Here is a 17,089-nt window from a genome sequence, read left to right as displayed (position 1 = left end):
AAATAATTGGATCGCGATTATTAGTCACGATCCAATTCAGGGGGTTTTATGAAAACGATTCTCCGCCTCGCCGCTTCCCCTCCTGCCGCCGCCGGTCGGCGTCGATGGCGAGCTCGCCGGGGCCTCTGGCGCCCGTTGAAATCTTTCATCAACTTCGGCGGAGGACGCCGGCACCGTGGCGCGCGAGCACACCGCCGACAGGAGGCTACGTTAGTCAGGCGCCACCGCCGCGGCCGGCGCCAGAGCTTGTGGCTCCCGCCTCCGTCCGCCGCCGCCTCCCATTGGGTATATGTCTCCGTCGATCCGGTTTGTCAGTATCTCTTCCGTCGATCCCTCTTCGCGAAATTTTGTTCGCTCAGCTGCAGGACGGAGGGAGAAGATAACGTGTTGCCGCGCCGCAGTCGGGCCACACGATTCTTTTCTATCACGCGCGGCAGCGGGAGACGGCGTGCACCGGCCCCGTCGCACAAGCAGGCCGTCGGTTCAAGAAGATTGCCGCCGCGCGCATGTCGAATTTGGCCGCCGGCAATAGTTTCTGGAACGGCGACGCCGTCCGGCCCCGCGCCGCGACGGTGAGTCAGGGCGGTTGCGACCGGCACGCCTGCGCCTGCCCCGCGACGCGCGCACCCCTTCGACTTCGCTGCGACTGCTCCGGCCATGCGGCATCGCGCTATCGCCGCTATGCCGAGCCGAAGGCAAACCGCCCTGGCAGCCAACGCCGCTCGTTCTTGTGCCGGCCGTGCCCGTCGTGCTCAGCACGTCACACCGTCACCGACCGCCGCCGAGCTCGCTGCGGGCTTTCGCGCGGCACCTCTCCGCCGCTGCCACAGCTTCGCCCCGGCGCTACACCACCCGGTACCACGCCCGGATTCGCCGATTCGCTGACTAGTAAGCGTGGTGCTTGAGGGGAGCAGAAGCACGATCACCACCGCTACGTCTACATCATCTCCAATTCATAAGGATTCATGGATGGTTCAAGCTGTGGTCAGACTTTTTTTTTTTCTTTCACTAATTTCTTCATTGGCTCGATGTAGGGATCATGTTTATTAGGCTAAGTATCCGTGTGGATAAGTACTCATGCATGTTTAGATTAACATTTGGCACCAGATCTTCCTTAGCCACTAGATCCTCATCCCATAGCTTAATCGGGTTTTATGCCTCTGATTAGTCTCGGATCACTTGGTTTATGCAAGTTTTTATGTGCCACCGGTTCTTATTCAGATAGGTTTTTATGCAAGTTTATGTGGCATTATCTCTAGTTAGTTAGGACTAATCATGTTTTAATTGATTTTTCGAATCTGGTTAAACCCTAAGTGGCGAGTTAGACCTAGATTAGATGGATTCGTGCCTAAATTAGAACAACAGAACTAATTGAGCCTAATTTCATTTTCATGTTGAGCAATTAGGGCCTAGGGTTTATTGTTTCATCAAATTAGAGTCAAAATTGAGCAATTCGTAAGTTTTCATGTGAATGAGAGTAAATTTGACCATATTTGCGTGTCTCCCATATCTTTTAAGTTTTTTATAATGAGATCGTAGCTCCATAATTGTCTTGAGTATTTTCGTTCCAAGTCTAAAAGAAATCTAACTAATGGTCTTAGTACATCTTCTTTTTTATGATACGTTCCATTCTCCCATTCAAAATATGGCTTAAACAACAATGCCACAATTTTGATGAGGTCTCATTGTTTTGCTTACACTTGTTCGAATTATCACAAATAGTCATCACAAAGATTATCATATATAGAGAACATATAAAGCAGTCCTTGCAAAGTAGCAAGACATTATTAGAAATATAATTAAAAGTGATGGTACGTTTATGTTATTAATAAACTCATAAATATGTTCAGAATCATCTAATATGGAACACAGAAATGAGGTTTCTCTTTAGGCTAGCTAGAAACATAAGGTACATCATCAAGCTGGAGATTGAAACCACTAGCTAATTCTATTGAGAAGTTCCTGACGCCTTAGACTTTAACTTTATTCATCAATGACTCTAAGATTTCGCTCCCCTTTCTTATGATTCTCATGGAATAGCCTTAAGTAATGTGTATAGTTGCACCTGAGAGTCAATCCACCAGGTATTAGGGAAAAAATTGCTAAGGAAGACTCATTAATAATGAAAAAACAACATTACCTTTTTTTATGCAGCCAGTCATTAAAGCTCCTCTTCTACACCATCACAGTAGCTAATGAGATCAGCAATGCTCTAGGGCTCCTTCTGAGTGTTGTAGTTCATCCTAAAAAAGAAGTGGTTGCAAAATAAAGGTAATGATGTTGTTTCATATTTATGAGTTCTGTTTAGCAAAATTTCTTCTAATAGCTGGTGGATCGACTTGGGTGCAACCGTGCGCATAGCTTGTGGGTATTCGTGAGAACTATAAGGGCCTGTTTGGCTCCATGGTGTTAAAGTTTAACACCCGTCACATTGAATGTTTGGATGCTAATTAGGAGTATTAAACATAGACTAATTACAAAACTAATTGCACAGATGGAGTGTAATTCGTGAGACGAATCTATTAAGCCTAATTAGTCCATGATTTGACAATGTGGTGCTACAGTAACCATTTGCTAATGATGGATTAATTAGGCTTAATAGATTCGTCACGCGAATTAGCACAGGGTTCTGCAATTAGTTTTATAATTAGCTCATGTTTAGTTCTCCTAATTAGCATCCGAACATCCGATGTGACACTGTTAAAGTTTAGCACCTCGTATCCAAACACCCCCTAAGAATGGGGAGCAAAGTCTTAGTGTCGCTAATGAGTAAAGTTGAAGTCGAAGACGTCACGAGCTTCTCATTAGAATTAGCTAGTGGCTTCAATCTTTAGCTTAGTGATGTACGTTATGTTTTCTGATTTAAAGAGAAACCTTATTTATGTTTCTACATTAGATGATTCTAGGCACATTTGTGAGTTTGTCAATAAATGCATCATTAAGTTTCATTATAAAGTGTAAGCGAAATGATAGAGGTCTCATCGAAATTGTGTCATGGTCATTTAGGATATATTTCAAAGGAGACAATGAAACGTCTCATCAGAGAAGAGATGCTCAAATCGTCTTCCCTTCCGAGTTCTCAAATCCTTGTTCTTGGTTCCCGGATATATGTAAATTGTCGTGTACAGAAAACAGATTGAAAACAATGAGTTCTTGTTCATGTACTGCTCCAGCTGTGAGTGTCACGGCAGGCTTAAACCACAGTTGCAGGAGCGATGCCACCGTGCCGCCCGTTGCAAAGCCGGCGGCGCGCAGCTGGGGTTGCGTTTCTACCGAAAAATAGATGCTGTGGACTGACGCCTGAGAGAGGCTGTTGCCGCCCGTGTGGCGAGTATGACGCACCCCTGGCAATGGCGTCTGGAACGACGACCGACGCCGACATGCCGTGGTCGGCGTTCGGGACGACACGACCTGCGGCGAAACTCTCTTCTGTTGGGGAACGCGCACTCGCGTAGCAAATGCTCCGTCGAATTAGATATCCGGGCCTTGACGCGTGCTCGGCGACTTGTTCGCCGCGCCGATCGTCCTCCAGCATGCCGCCGCCGCCTCGTCCGACGCATGGCAGACGCCCTCTCGCCCAGATGTCAAATGGTAGGGGGATCGGCGGAGAAGATCCCGATGATGGTAGGTCGGGGAGAGCGGGCAACCGGCGCCTCAGCACCGCTAGCGGATCTCCGGCAAATCCACGGCGCCTGCGGCCTCGACGGCGGTCGACGGACTTGAGGTACAGAACGGATTTGAGGTAGGGGGTTTTATGGAAGTATTTGTCAGTAGTTGCGATCCGGGGGTATATGTAAATAACCGTGCGATCCAAATTGGGGAGTTTTCAAAGTAGTAAGGGTTCTTATATAAATAATCGGAACGCTATCATTAATCGTGATCCAATTTAGGAAGCTTAGTGAAAATACTCAGGGATCTTTTTGTAAATAGTTGGATCACTATTATTAGTCGCGATCCAAGCCTCGCCGTTGAAATGTTTCACCAGCTTGTCGCTCTCCTCTTCTCGACGCTGCGCCTCGTTCGCCGCCTCCTCCCCACTGGATCAATGCTGCCGTCGATCCGGTTTCTCAGCATCTCTTCCGTCGGTTTCCTATTCGCGAAGTTTTGTTTCAACAGCGGCGGGACGGACGGAGGAGTTGCAGCACTCGGTGCCGCAGTCGTCGGTGTCGCCGTGCCGTCCAAACGTCGCGCGCGCCCTGGTTACTCTGGGCGTCGGTAGAATTTTTTTTATGAGAGCGCATGTACAATTTGGCCGCCGGCCGGCGCCGTCTGCGCCTGCACCTGAACTTGAACCGCGCCACGCGGGCCGCGTCGCGTCCTTTTCTTATTGATCTGTGTGTTGTTTCCTTTTGGTTTTGGGGGTAAAAGATTGCTTTTTGTACACTATGGATGAAGAAAGTTTCATACTATTTGGATGATTATGCTTCTCGCGGCTATTCACTTTCTCCGAGTAATTGGATCCACTAGTTTTTATGAATATCTATGCTCTAGCTATTGATAAAATTGTGCACATGTTCTTTCATGCCATCTTTTGTCCAAACTCGCAGCTTCACGTTACTTCAGGTTTACTAACAGTTGGTGAAATCATACCAGTGTCAGGAAAGAAACGAGTGTTGATATCATTGTCGGATAAAACAGACTTGGCTTACCTTGGCAATGGTCTTCAGGGCTTGGGGTAAGCAGCCTGCAGTGTGCCACTTGTTTCCTGAATTTGTCACTAAGGGTCTTGGTACTGTATGGACCTAAATCCACCATGGTCCATGGATAAATTTGTACCTGCAGATGATGTATAGTAAAAACAAATGGATGCAAACACAAGGAGAAACATGTAACTCGGCAATGAAGAATCTTATTGATATTTTATATAGGTACTCCATCGTCTCCAGTGGTGGAACCGCATCCAACCTGGAAGCTGCAGGAGTCAATGAAACAAAATTTGAAGACATCACAAATTTTCCTGAAATGGTACAAAGGCCTGCAAAATGCTGTTAGTGATAACAAGCATAATTCTTTTCGAACGTTCACATATTGTCTGGTTACTTCAGCTGATGGAAGAGTGAAAACATTGCATCCAAGTATGCACGGTGGTATTCTAGCTCGGAGAAACCAGGAGCATCACTTGAAGGCACTAAAGGATCATGGAATTGGTAAGTTATATTAGTCTGGTGTTTAAAATGCATGCGACTTATTTTTTATTGTTACGGACTCAATCTTTCTACCAACTTTGTTGGTCACTGCACTAAAAAAAACTTATTTTCTGGAGCACAGGGACATTTGGTGTAGTAGTGGTGAATTTGTATCCTTTCTATGATAGAGTCACCTCTGGTACCATTTCTTTTGATGATGGCATTGAAAATATTGATATTGGTGGGCCTACAATGATCAGAGCTGCAGCCTGCAGCCAAGGTAAATTACTATTTTTTTTTTGTCTCTTGACACTATGTACAGAGTAACTCTTACCGTTACCACGGAACTGCAATTTATGCATACATTTGCAACATAAATGGTTTCATACTTTAACTATGGAAATTTCTGTTAATTTGTTGCTCTTGGTGTGACTGAACCATAAGGATGTTCTTGTTGTGGTGGATGAAAGTGTAATTGTGGGAATAAAATCAATCTATTCCATAGCAATGTGACTGTATACATATGGAGGCCGGGGTGGCTCTAAGCCAACCGCACAGGCGTACATGCCTAAAATCAAGGGCTGACTACTATAATCATACATACTATAATTACAATAGTCTAACAGTGGATCATAACGATTATCCTGCTTTACTTGAGTACCTTAAAAGAAATAAAGAGGACAAGCAGTTCCGCAGGATGTTGGCATGGAAAGCTTTCCAGCATGTTGCCTCTTACGATGCTGCGGTGTCTGAATGGTTGTGGAAGCAATCCCAGAAAGGTAACGCTTCAGTAACAGACTGAATGATGTACTGTTTATATGGCTATTAACCGCACGCGTGTTATGTTTTTGTAGGAGAGATGTTTCCTCCAAGCTTTACTGTGCCACTGGAACTGAAGTCTACACTTCGGTATGGCGAAAATCCTCACCAGAATTCTGCCTTCTATGTTGACAAGGGCCTTTATCTAGCAGGTGCTGGTGGCATTGCAACTGCTATTCAACACCATGGAAAGGTGAGATTGTTGGTCAGTAACTTCAGTTATTCAAGTAGTGAAGCAATTGGTGAATTTGTGGAATTGAATAAGAGGAAGGCTAATACAGAGCCTGACTAGCATAATTCGCAAGTCATACATCTAAGTTTAACCCTGCGAAGTTACATATGAGTAATTGTAACTTGCTTCTCCTACGCTTTAGAGTACCCTGTTGTGCAGCATAACCTGTATTCTACATATCTTGAAGAGCTTTGAATACTGAATATTCCTTTACAGGAAATGTCTTGCAACAACTACTTGGACGCGGACGCGGCATGGAATTGTGTCTCGGAGTTTGATAGCCCAACTTGTGTAGTGGTGAAGCACACAAATCCGTGTGGAGTTGCTTCCCGGCAGGATATCCTTGAAGCTTACAGGTTAGCTGTGAGGGCAGATCCCGTTAGTGCATATGGTGGGATAATTGCGTTCAACACGACAGTTGATGAGGTATTCAGAACTCTGCTGCTTCCTCCCTTACCAGTCTCTTCCATCATAGGCCACTTCTAGTCATATCCTGCAATACGTTCAGGAACTTGCCAAGGAAATCCGTGAATTCAGAAGCCCTACAGATGGCGAGATGCGGATGTTCTACGAGATAGTGATCGCGCCCGGGTACACAGAGAAGGGCCTTGAGGTTCTCCAAGGCAAGTCCAAGATGCTGAGAATACTCGAGGCGAAGAGGAGCAGTAAAGGGATGCTTTGGCTCAGGCAGGTCAGTGGTGGGGGGTTGGCTCAGGAGTCCGATGATCTAACCCCTGAAGACATCATCTTTGAGACAAAGTCTGAGAGGGTCCCCAAGAGAATGAGCTCTCTGATGCCAGGTTCGCCTGGCTTTGCGCGAAGCATGTTAAGAGCAACGCCATTGTTATAGCCAAGGTTCGTATGTTCTTCTGATCTTCTCAGCTACTGCCGTTAAATGACTGAACTTATTAACGATGGGCTTGATGCTATCGCTGCAGAACAACTGCATGTTGGGAATGGGTAGTGGCCAGCCGAACAGGCGAGAGAGCCTTAGGATCGCCTTCAGGAAGGCGGGAGAAGAGGCTAAGGGAGCTGCGTTGGCAAGTGACGCCTTCTTCCCCTTCGGTAAGAAACAGCGGTATCTCTTTTCTCCACTCACTCTGGGCTAGCTCGTCTTGCTTTGGCAAGTGACATGGCCATCGATTTCTGCAGCTTGGAACGACGCCGTCGAGGAGGCGTGCGAGATCGGCATCGGGATCATCGCTCAGCCGGGCGGCAGCAAGAAGGACAAGGACGCCGTCGCGTGCTGCAACAAGTACGGCGTGTCGCTCGTCTTCGCGACGAGGGAAGGAACTGATGCCAGTGTCAGGCACTTCAAGCACTGAGCTCGATCGGAATTCCGGAATAAGGGTGTGCAAGCTTTGATTTTGGAGGCTGCCGGTTGTAGAGCGGCTTGCTTCAGATGAGTAGCTTTTGTACGAGATAAGTTTTGCAATCACTCGAGCTGCATTAGCTGCTTGTCCCAAGGTTAAAGTTTTGCAATCTCACAGTCCGACCGCCGAAGAGTCGGATCAGTGGAAATTTGAAGATTTTGTGAGGTCCGGATGAGACGGATATGTTGTTACGGAACCGACAGCTCCGGCGCCAAACGTTCAGACTGCTAGTGATGGCGTTGGCGTTCTTATCATTGTCACGATCGTTCCCGTTCTCTTCCCGCTTGACGGCTTGCCAAAAGCTCGAGCAGACCAGGACGTGGTTCTTCGCCGCCGCCGTCACTGCTCAGCAGTGGGGCCGGCGGGGAGTGGCCCAGGTAGCCATCCTTGGACCTGTTCGGCTGGACTTATAAGTCGGCTGAAAACTGAAACGGCTGATTTGCCGACTAATAAGCTGAAGCGAACAGAGCGCTCGTCGCCCCGTCTTCTTGAGGCCCACAGCTACCAGCTCCTGGCCGTTGCGAACCATCCGTCCGACAATTTCGAAAGGCCCAACCGACGACGGCGTCGAGTGGGCACTCCCGGCGACCTCGACGGCGCCCCGCGTCGCCGTCTGCACCTGCGGCCTCCGTCGGATTAAAAGTCCGGTCTTTCACGAGTGCTTTTGCGACTTGGCCGCACCAATCATCTACGCACGGACGCACGGCGGACGGACAGCCAGAGGTCAGTCAAATGAGGGGGGCCCGGTGAAGAAGGTTCCGGCGGCGGAGCATGGAATAGCAAGATGATGCTCGGGGTAGGGGGGAGCGGGCAACCCTCCTGCACCGCCGCTAGCGGATGGATCTCCGGCAAATCCACGTCGCCTGCGGCCTCGACGGCGGACGGGGCCAGGAGATGTCCAGAACAGAGGATGGCAGGTACAAATTCGATTTAAGTTAGGGGGTTTTCTGAAAGTATTTGGATCACGATTAACAGTCGTGATCCATTTTATGGAGTTATTTGTAAATAATCGGATCGCGATTGATAATCGTGATCCAATTTAAGTTTAAGGTTATTGTAAATAATCGGAACACGGTTATTAATGGCGATCCAAAGTAGGAGGTTTTATGAAAATAGTAGGGTTTTATATGTAAATATTTGGATCGCGACTATTAATGGCGATCCATTTTAGGGGTCTTAGTGAAATTAATCAGGGGTCCTTTTGTTCATAGTTTCAGGGGGTTTTATGGAAACTACTCTCGCCGCTTCCCCTCCTGCCGCCGGCGGCCGGCGTCGATGGCGAGCCAGCCGGGGGTTCTGCCGACCCTTGAAATCTTTCACCTGCGCGCCGCTGAGCCTCGTTCGCCGCCTCCTCCCCACTGGATCAATGCCGCCGTCGAGTGGGCCCGCGTCGGCTCCCGGCTACCTCGGCGGCGCTCCGCGTGGCCGTCTTCACCTGCGACGCTGTCGCCGCCTCCACAGCCGCGGCCACCGGTGCGCAAGCCGCCTCCTCCGTCCCAACTCTACACACCAATCCAAGCCGCGGCTACATCTCTGCCTCCCGGGTCCCTCGCGCGCCGCCGCCTCCCCGCCGCGAAACCATGGCGGGGCAAGGAAGGGCGCCCTGCTCGGCTCGGAGCGCCGTAACAAAAGGCTGCAGCCTAGCGTTGCAGGTTTTGGCGCCGTCTGAATCCTCGGTGCAGGGATGCAGGGAGGCTATCGAGATGCGTCTGACCCTGACGAGTAGGCCTCGTTTGGTGAGCTAGTGAGCTTGCAGGGAACGTTTCTGCTTCAGGCTTCAGCTGCACAAGCGTATCACTCATTATTGTCAATTCTCCCAAGCCACGACGATGTGGGATTTTCTGAATGTGTAAAATTCAGATAGAAAGAGGTTGGCAACTTTAGATGAGCACCTGTAGCACTTTGCTTACTGCCAAGAAACGTGTGATCCATCCTTTTCCACGTTTCAGCCTCGCTGCTTCAGATGAGAGCAGACATTTTTGTGTTTGGTGAGCTGCTGCCCAGTGCCCACAAGGAACCTTTATCCTTCACCCGCATGTGCTGATGCCCGTACCGTTGCTTTCAATTGTTCCAAGCTAAATTCCTGCGTGATTTACGCCTTACAACTGACGATTATGGTTTGTGGAAATCCATCTCCGAATGCTGAGTTTCAGGTAGCAAGGGAGTGGGATCCATCGTTTTCCACGCTTGAGCATGTGGGGAAAGTGGGGTCTAATGACCCCGCTCAAGTCGACATCTGTTCATCTCCCTCGATTAGCCATGCCACTAATAAAGCTGGGAGCTACAGAGAAACGGTTTCCTCCATAGTACATTCATGTTGCTATCTGCCATTGTGATGCTCCCTCTCTTTCTGATTGACTTCTCTGCCCTTCAGAGTCTCAGGGACCCTTGCTACCTCACTCAGTCTGAATTAGTGGATGTGACACGATTCACGGACCCCAGGTTAGCTTAATCTGCTTGGTTGTTGCTCATCCCATCTGCCTCTGCCAAACTTGTAACTGCGACTTTTATATCAGTCTGGAATGGTCGTCAAGGATGCAGGCGCTGATTTTGTGAAGGATGAGGCCAATAATTGGGGCAACCAAGAGGAGTGGCACACTGGCACTTGGCACCAGAATACCTTTCGCTGGGGTATCTTCATCCGTACGGCGATTGATGTGACCTAGACCTCAACTGCAGAATCGGGCAAGGTTGTACTCAGTACAGAGTGAGTGCTAGCCCAGTAGAGTACTTGACTGCTAGTAACGCTGCAAAGCTGCAAACACCATGCAGTTCGATGCAGAAACATCGTTGACTGAACTCTTAACCTTCAGACTAGATCATCACCACCCAGAAAAGCAGGAAAACAAGAAACAAAAAGTGATTGGGAAAGAATTCTTTCTGGAGCAAGCTAATGAGTGCTTTTGCAGTTGTCCTGCCTGGTTTACACGTGATTAGCAAGAAAACGAGAGAGCACAAGGAAGGAGAAAAAAAATGGTCAGCCGTGCCTGTGCAAGAGATTAATGTTGCAAGGAGCCAAGGACGGTGTCACAGTCAGCACATGACACCACCACCGCGCAGCACCTCATCGTATCTTGAGGAGCAGACAAAAGTCGCGGGCTCGCGGCGGCATCAGGGCACTGGGCGCGGGTAAAAGAAAGCTGCTGCCTTTCCTCCTGCTCCTTCCTAGTGCGTGGAGGTGGAGCAGTGGGAGCAACAGCTACCTTGCCGTGTCCTCCTCTCCCTCCTCTCTCCTCCTGTCGGCGGCAATCTCCGCGGAAGCCGAGCTCCATGGCCGCCGCAGCCAGGCCGTAGCGCCGGCCGGTGAGTTCTTTCTTGCTCCGGCTCCTCGTTTCTTGCTAGCGCGTGCTGCTACTTCGAGCCCGTGTGCGTGTAATAAAGCTTGTATTTTAGCTGATTTTTTATGCGCTATACTGGGGCTTTTTGGGTTTCAGAAAAAAAAATAGAGTTTGGATTGTAAAGGAACATGGGCGGGTTCTTGGTTATATTATGTGATTGTTATCGGTGGCTTCTGTACTGCTTGATTTGGTGATATATATGCGTCAGAGTTTGGATCTGGAAGCAGAAATTGTGGGAAAACCAAAAAGATATGTACTTGAGAGTGCGTGCGTGGCTTGGTCCAGTAGTTCAGTTAAATAGCTCCAGACTAGGATTCCTACTTGAAAACGGCTTTGTGCATCCTAGGTTGATGCAGCAGCCGGGATAATCTTATTCCGTTATCTAAAATAAAAAGTATTCCTAATTATTTTAAGTTGCTGCACGTACAACGCCATGCTAATGTGCTTTTCCGACAGTCAGAATGCTAGACAAACTCATGAAAAAGGTGCCTTTCAGTTAGGCTCTTTTTTGTTAACTAGGGTATTTAGCGCTTATTTAGAAATTTGCTCAGTTAATCTTCAAAGAACTTGCTAGATAGGTTATAAAAGATTTAACCTTCCTAGTTTTGAGTGTTTTGGTTTTTGTAGAATCTAAGATTATACGGGGAGGTGGGTCCATTCTTCTATGAAGTTCTGTTGCTCGCTGCTAACATGAGCATAATAGGTTGTCTCTTTCTGAAGCTGAATTGGTGAATTGAAGTAAGGATGGATTAATATAATTTCAGTTGCTCTCGTTCATTTTGAGCCATGCAGTAACTTCTAAGTAGTGCTTAAGTGCTCCATGGGAGTGTGCCCTTGTTCCATTTGTTTTTTTTAGCGCAACACATGAGGCGGCACATTTCATTAAAGTACATAAATATTGATCACACTAAGCCATTTTGCAATGTGCACCATGCATATATGCCCTTAATAACATACATAAAGTTTCCTTGCGTGACTTAGTAAACCATTCATTGTCTCTCTGAGCTAAACAGGATCTTCTGCTGTTCTAAACCAGGCATAGTTATTGATCTTGTGAGGGCTCTCATTCTATAACTCAAAGTGAGATTGTCCTTGCAAAACCCAAATGCCATGGTATATAAATTTGAAACTCTTTTCTTTTGTTTCTCTTTTACATGGCTGTCCTATTTGACAGTATTGTTTAAAGTTCCACTTGCTGCTACCTGCTTAGGCTGATGGCAAGTACGAGCCTGCTGGAGAGGGGTTACCTGACGGTTGGTTGAAAGAATGCAGACCTAGAAAGAATCGAAATGGATCTAGAATCAAGGGTGACATGGTAAATTGTAGTTATCCTGATTCAATTGTGAAAATGTCTAACTGACAAGTTTCTTTTGACCTTGTTTTTCTAACATGTTTATCTCCTACTTTTTTATGGTTTCATTCTGATGCCCGAATTTCTATATAGCTATTTGTTCTGTGACTGTAACTGATCGATTCATTTTATCTACAGTTCTATATTGACCCAGTCAATGGATATGAATTTCGCTCTCTTAAGGATGTGTACCGCTATCTTGAATCTGGAGACATCAGTCAATGTGTTACATTGCCAAACAAGAGAAAAATTGAGGACCTGCATACTGCAGGGGACCAATCTGATCATGTAAGTTGTTTCTTTGAGCTTTGACCCGCATCTGTGTTTCTCCTTGTTAGCTACAATGTTGGATTTTTTTGGAACGAAACTACAATATTGGATTGACATGGTGATGCAAATCACCACGAAGTTTTATTTGAGGTAGTATGAATTTCAGATTTCCTATATGCACTTAAACACAAACATTGTTCCATGATAGTTGAAGTACGATGCATCTTATGTTGACGTAGGCATCATGCTAAATTATTACACTGCTGCTGTGCTTTGATTTTTGTATTCTAACTGAGTGAATTAGAAGGATTTTTTCTTGTTGGCTGTTACTTACCCAACTGATGATCTTTGTTTTGTAAAATTCAGACAGGGAAACCATCAGATCACACACAACCGGATACTGATGTTGAGTCCAATGAATATCATATACCAAGAGGTACGAACACACTGAGAAATGTCCAAAGGGAAGCTGTTCGAGTTGAAGCTTCAGAGTCCGAGAGCATCCAATCAGGCTTGATAGAACACACTCCAGGAAAAGCTGAATCTGTTACTAGGACAGGAGCGAATGCGGAGCAGAGACCCAAGGAAAAGAAACGCAAAACTAAACCTGTCAAAGGGATTGCTACACCTCTTCGATCATCACCTCGTTTAGCTGCACTGAAGATTAGCCAGGAAGCAAACAATAGTGCGCCAAGAGATGAACTTATCAGCACAAATTCAGACATCACCAATCAGTCACAACCAAAGCAAGCCCAGAAACCTAGGCGAAAGTCTAATTCCTCTGTACTTCCTGAGAGGAAAGATGAAAGCTCCTCAGAAAAGTTTGAAGACAAGTACCCTTCAGTTCCCAATCAAGTTCAAGGAGCATCAGTCCCTAACTCTTCAGGAGATGCTGCATGCCAGAATGCACCAGCTGGGGCACCTGTTCTGCCACAACAAATTGGACAAGGTGGAACATCTGATAATAATATGCCTGGATCAGCCCTGTCATCGCTATTTCGACATGTCTGGTCAGACCCATGCCTTGTGTTTGCGTTCAGGACTCTGATGGGTGATATCCCTGTTCTAAATGACACTCTAGCATATCGATCTTCAGCTTATGATGGAAACAGAAGCTACTTTCTTCCACCACAGAATCTGAATAAAGGGGCGGCACCCAACTGGTCCTCTTCGGCTTATGATGGTAACAGAAACCACACACAAGTCGATCATGTTAGTCTCTCAGTGCCAAGGCCATCAGATAAGTTCTACGGCAGTGGTTGGTTCCCTCCGCAGTGAATTCCATCTGGGGAATATGAAACAGAGTTCTTACCTTGCCATCTCATGTCCTAATTGTAGTCTTCTTAGCGCTATTTGTTAGGGATCTCGACAAGCATGCACGTTGGAAACAAGGCTGCAGCTTGTAACTGTGTAGGGGATCCATCACTAATAACGTAATATAGCTGCCGCATGCTTCCTTGTGCTCATGGGATCAGTCTAATTCACAGGAAGCAAAAGGCAAAAGCATTCGCTACTTTCTTTTGTTTGTATTATTGTAGTAATAATTTGATCATGTATTCACTTCTAGTATCGTTAGAGCAGACTTGATATGCTCGTAGTGCTAATGCCCCTCCCTGAATTTGTGGTTGGGGTTGTAGTATGTCTGAGACCAGACACTCCAGTGTATTACTTTTGATGTGCATTGCAGCATTGGACTCAGTTCATGTAGAGATTTGGCTCCTGACTTACTGTTTTTTTTTTAGGAAACCCTGACTGCTTTTTTGGGGAGATCCTGACTGACTTTTTTTTTTTTTTGAGAAAATCCTGGCTCGCTGCTTTTTCTGGGAGATCCTAACTTACCGCTTTGAGTTTCTCTATTGACTTGAGTAGGATTGCAGGAAATGCTATGTTGATGTGTACTCTCTTCATTGATTCTTGAAGTACTTGAGTGTGGTTGCCAGCTCTGCTTGTTCTTTGTTTGGGTTACCACACTGTGGTTGGGTTATAACTGGTGATGCCTCCATCAGTTGTTGGGAGATGCATTGGATGCCATGAAAAGTACTCAAGTACAGATCACCGGTCTTATCTCTGCTTGCTTGTGGTCCTTGAACTATTTTCAGAACAGTGATAAGACACACCTAAAGAATTTGCTGTTCCGAGAGGCCCACGCACTGACCTGTTATGCTAGGGCTCAACATTTCCTTGTGAATTTGACGTGCTGCCCTTTTTAAAATTCTTTTTTTGCCCTTTAACCTGCAACCTTTTAAAATTTGGCAGGCTGTCTGATGGCCTTGGGCTCTATCATCTATAAAAGCGCCCGGCTAGTGCAAACAAAGCTCTGATTGGGCCTCCAAATGGAGGTATGCAGATAGAAAGTTGGTCAATGATTGCTTGTCACTCTGAAGCTGCAGATGCCATAACAAGCTGAAGATTCGGCCTGGTAATCTGAACCCATGCTGTCTCATGATGAGATGCAACTTTTAACATAATAATGTTGGCCTAACCCACAGCATTAGGATATAATAATGTCCTAAGGCTCATCAACAAGAAGAATACTCTTGGTCTCTTGGATGGTATAGTAATACGTCTCTCAAAAAGAAAGAAAGAATGAAAGAAAAAAAGAAAGAAAGAAAAGGAGTAATACGTGTGATACATGCAAAGCCAAAAGACTTTTGCTAGCAACTGGACATTTGTTGTTAGTTGCTCTAGGTCAGCTGTCAAATTTTCACCTAACATTTATTCTTTTCTTTTAAATTCTGTTTTGTTATACGTGCTAATATAGATAAATTTGTAAGATGCTTCCCATTTCTTGGTTTTCTGGCACACCGACAAAATTGGTTTATTTTCTACGGATTCTTTTTTCGTGGCATGCGAAACTGCTGTTATGCAGTGCAGAATTGGCCCCAATTTCACAAGAAAGGGACCGGACGATGCACTGAAAACTGATCAGCACTAATAAAGATCCAACAAAGAAATTTTTTGATTCTGTTCAAGTAACTAGATATAGGTTGGACTTATCATGACAATTTGGATAAAGAAATTTTCCACGTTTCACTAGCTTCTATACAAAATTTTAGACTTGAAAAGACTAACATGGATGGATAGTGGTGGTTGGGAGTTAGAGACCAAGTTCATGCCTATCTGCGCGCGCGCGCGCGCACACACAAGCATTCCTTTCAGCTCTTCCTAAAAGGTGCTAACCGAATCCTAACCATAACATAACGTCAAATTAACCGCCAACAGCAAGGTCCTCTTCTCTTGTTCAGAGGTCAAGTTCGTTGCAACCGAAGGTCCTTGCACGAGAGCGACTCCAGACCTATGAGTGAATGAATGAACGAACCGAAACAAACAGTGATGAGTTAACGAGTCAGAGTCAGTACAGCAGTGGCCACTACTGCACAATGCAATCGCTGAAGCCGATTAGGAGCACCAGAAGCCAAAAGCTTTACTCTAAACTTTGCGATGATAAGGCCGACAAATCCGGTGTTTTTTGTGGTCCATGGTCACTAAAATAATGATGAACTCAATGATAGTATGGCACTGAAAAAAACTAACATCTTCAGTATCGTTCTTCAGAAGTCGTGTGATAAAGATGCAGGAGAATACGTCTCGTGAGGTTCTGCTGGTACATATGCTTGCGTGCCTGCAGAGCAACAACAGCCAAAGCCTGAACATTTCAGTGCCTTTTCTTCCCGAGACCGATCCGATCCCATGCACGCTGCGTCGCCTGATCTGTGATGTGAAAATCTTGCCGTGTCTGCTACACTACCGGCTGGTTGGTGCTCGCCAGTGCGGCTGCATCTCATCCAATCTCATCTCCCGTTCAGTGACTGACAGGTAGCTCCTTTTCGATGAGCAGAAACATTCAGCAATGCTCTCCCCACTTGATGAAGACCTGCGAGCTCGAGAACTAGGGACATGTCACCAAACCACGACGATCATCGGTTGATACGGTTGGTGCCTCCATCAGCAATGCTCACAAATCAAAAGAGATGTTAAAGGTGTTTGTTTGAACTCTCCAACTAATAAATCACACATTATGCAGACATGCAGTAATGCAGATGTAGGTAGTACGTCAGCCTGCAGCTTTCTTTTGATCCATCCTTGTGTTTGTTCATGTTTACACATCATGGATTTTGGGGTGGTGTTGAGTGAGAAGCAAGTTTTTCTTTTCATTCAAGAGAGGAGGAAGAAATATGTCTGGAAATGGCAACCGACAAAAGATCGGTGAAAAGAGAAGCTGTAAAAAAGCTAGCACTGCCTAGTGGGTCAATCAACCAGAGGGAAATAAAAGACAAGAAAAAAATGATGCTTCCTCCCTGGGTTAGAATTCAGAACTATGAAACGGCTTGGAAGGCAAGCTTTTGATCATTCGGCAGATTGGTGTCGGTGATCTGCTGCAGCTTGATCTGCCGGCACCTTTTCTTCAGTTCCATGTACTGAAGTAACTGAAGTGTTACATCATAAACACGCCATGCTGTGGAGAAAGCTACAGGGTTTGATCATTGAAATGTCCAATGGATGCTCCTGTGGTTAATTCCTTCACCATGCTGAATTCGAGACAGTGAAAAGTTTTGTAAAAAGGGGCAATTTGTGTCGAG

At 46.2% G+C, this 17,089-nt stretch overlaps 1 protein-coding gene and 1 pseudogene across 4 annotated transcripts; both read left to right on the top strand.

Annotated features, from left to right (window-relative positions):
• The first annotated feature begins 5,814 nt into the window (after positions 1-5,814).
• LOC101767140 lies at positions 5,815-7,610 on the top strand (annotated as a pseudogene).
• A 3,038-nt stretch (positions 7,611-10,648) lies between these two features.
• On the top strand, positions 10,649-14,218 carry LOC101777788 (methyl-CpG-binding domain-containing protein 13). Of its 4 annotated transcripts, XM_004976738.4 has the most exons (6): positions 10,649-10,853; positions 11,516-11,626; positions 11,925-12,001; positions 12,099-12,203; positions 12,378-12,527; positions 12,876-14,218. In XM_004976738.4, the coding sequence occupies exons 3-6, from the start codon at positions 11,999-12,001 to the stop codon at positions 13,785-13,787; spliced, it is 1,170 nt and encodes a 389-aa protein (XP_004976795.1). In that variant the 5' UTR covers positions 10,649-10,853; positions 11,516-11,626; positions 11,925-11,998; the 3' UTR covers positions 13,788-14,218. The 4 variants fall into 4 exon arrangements, with proteins under 4 accessions (XP_004976795.1, XP_004976793.1, XP_004976794.1 ...); XM_004976736.4 differs by lacking the exon at positions 11,516-11,626; XM_004976737.4 differs by lacking the exon at positions 11,516-11,626 and having other exon boundaries at positions 11,902-12,001.
• Positions 14,219-17,089: the final 2,871 nt, after the last annotated feature.

Source organism: Setaria italica, chromosome VII (genome assembly GCF_000263155.2).
Source record: "Setaria italica strain Yugu1 chromosome VII, Setaria_italica_v2.0, whole genome shotgun sequence".
In the NCBI taxonomy this organism is placed as follows: Eukaryota; Viridiplantae; Streptophyta; class Magnoliopsida; order Poales; family Poaceae; genus Setaria; species Setaria italica.
The sequence above is the reverse complement of the archived record's forward strand: the minus strand, read 5'-3'. Positions and strand labels throughout refer to the sequence as shown.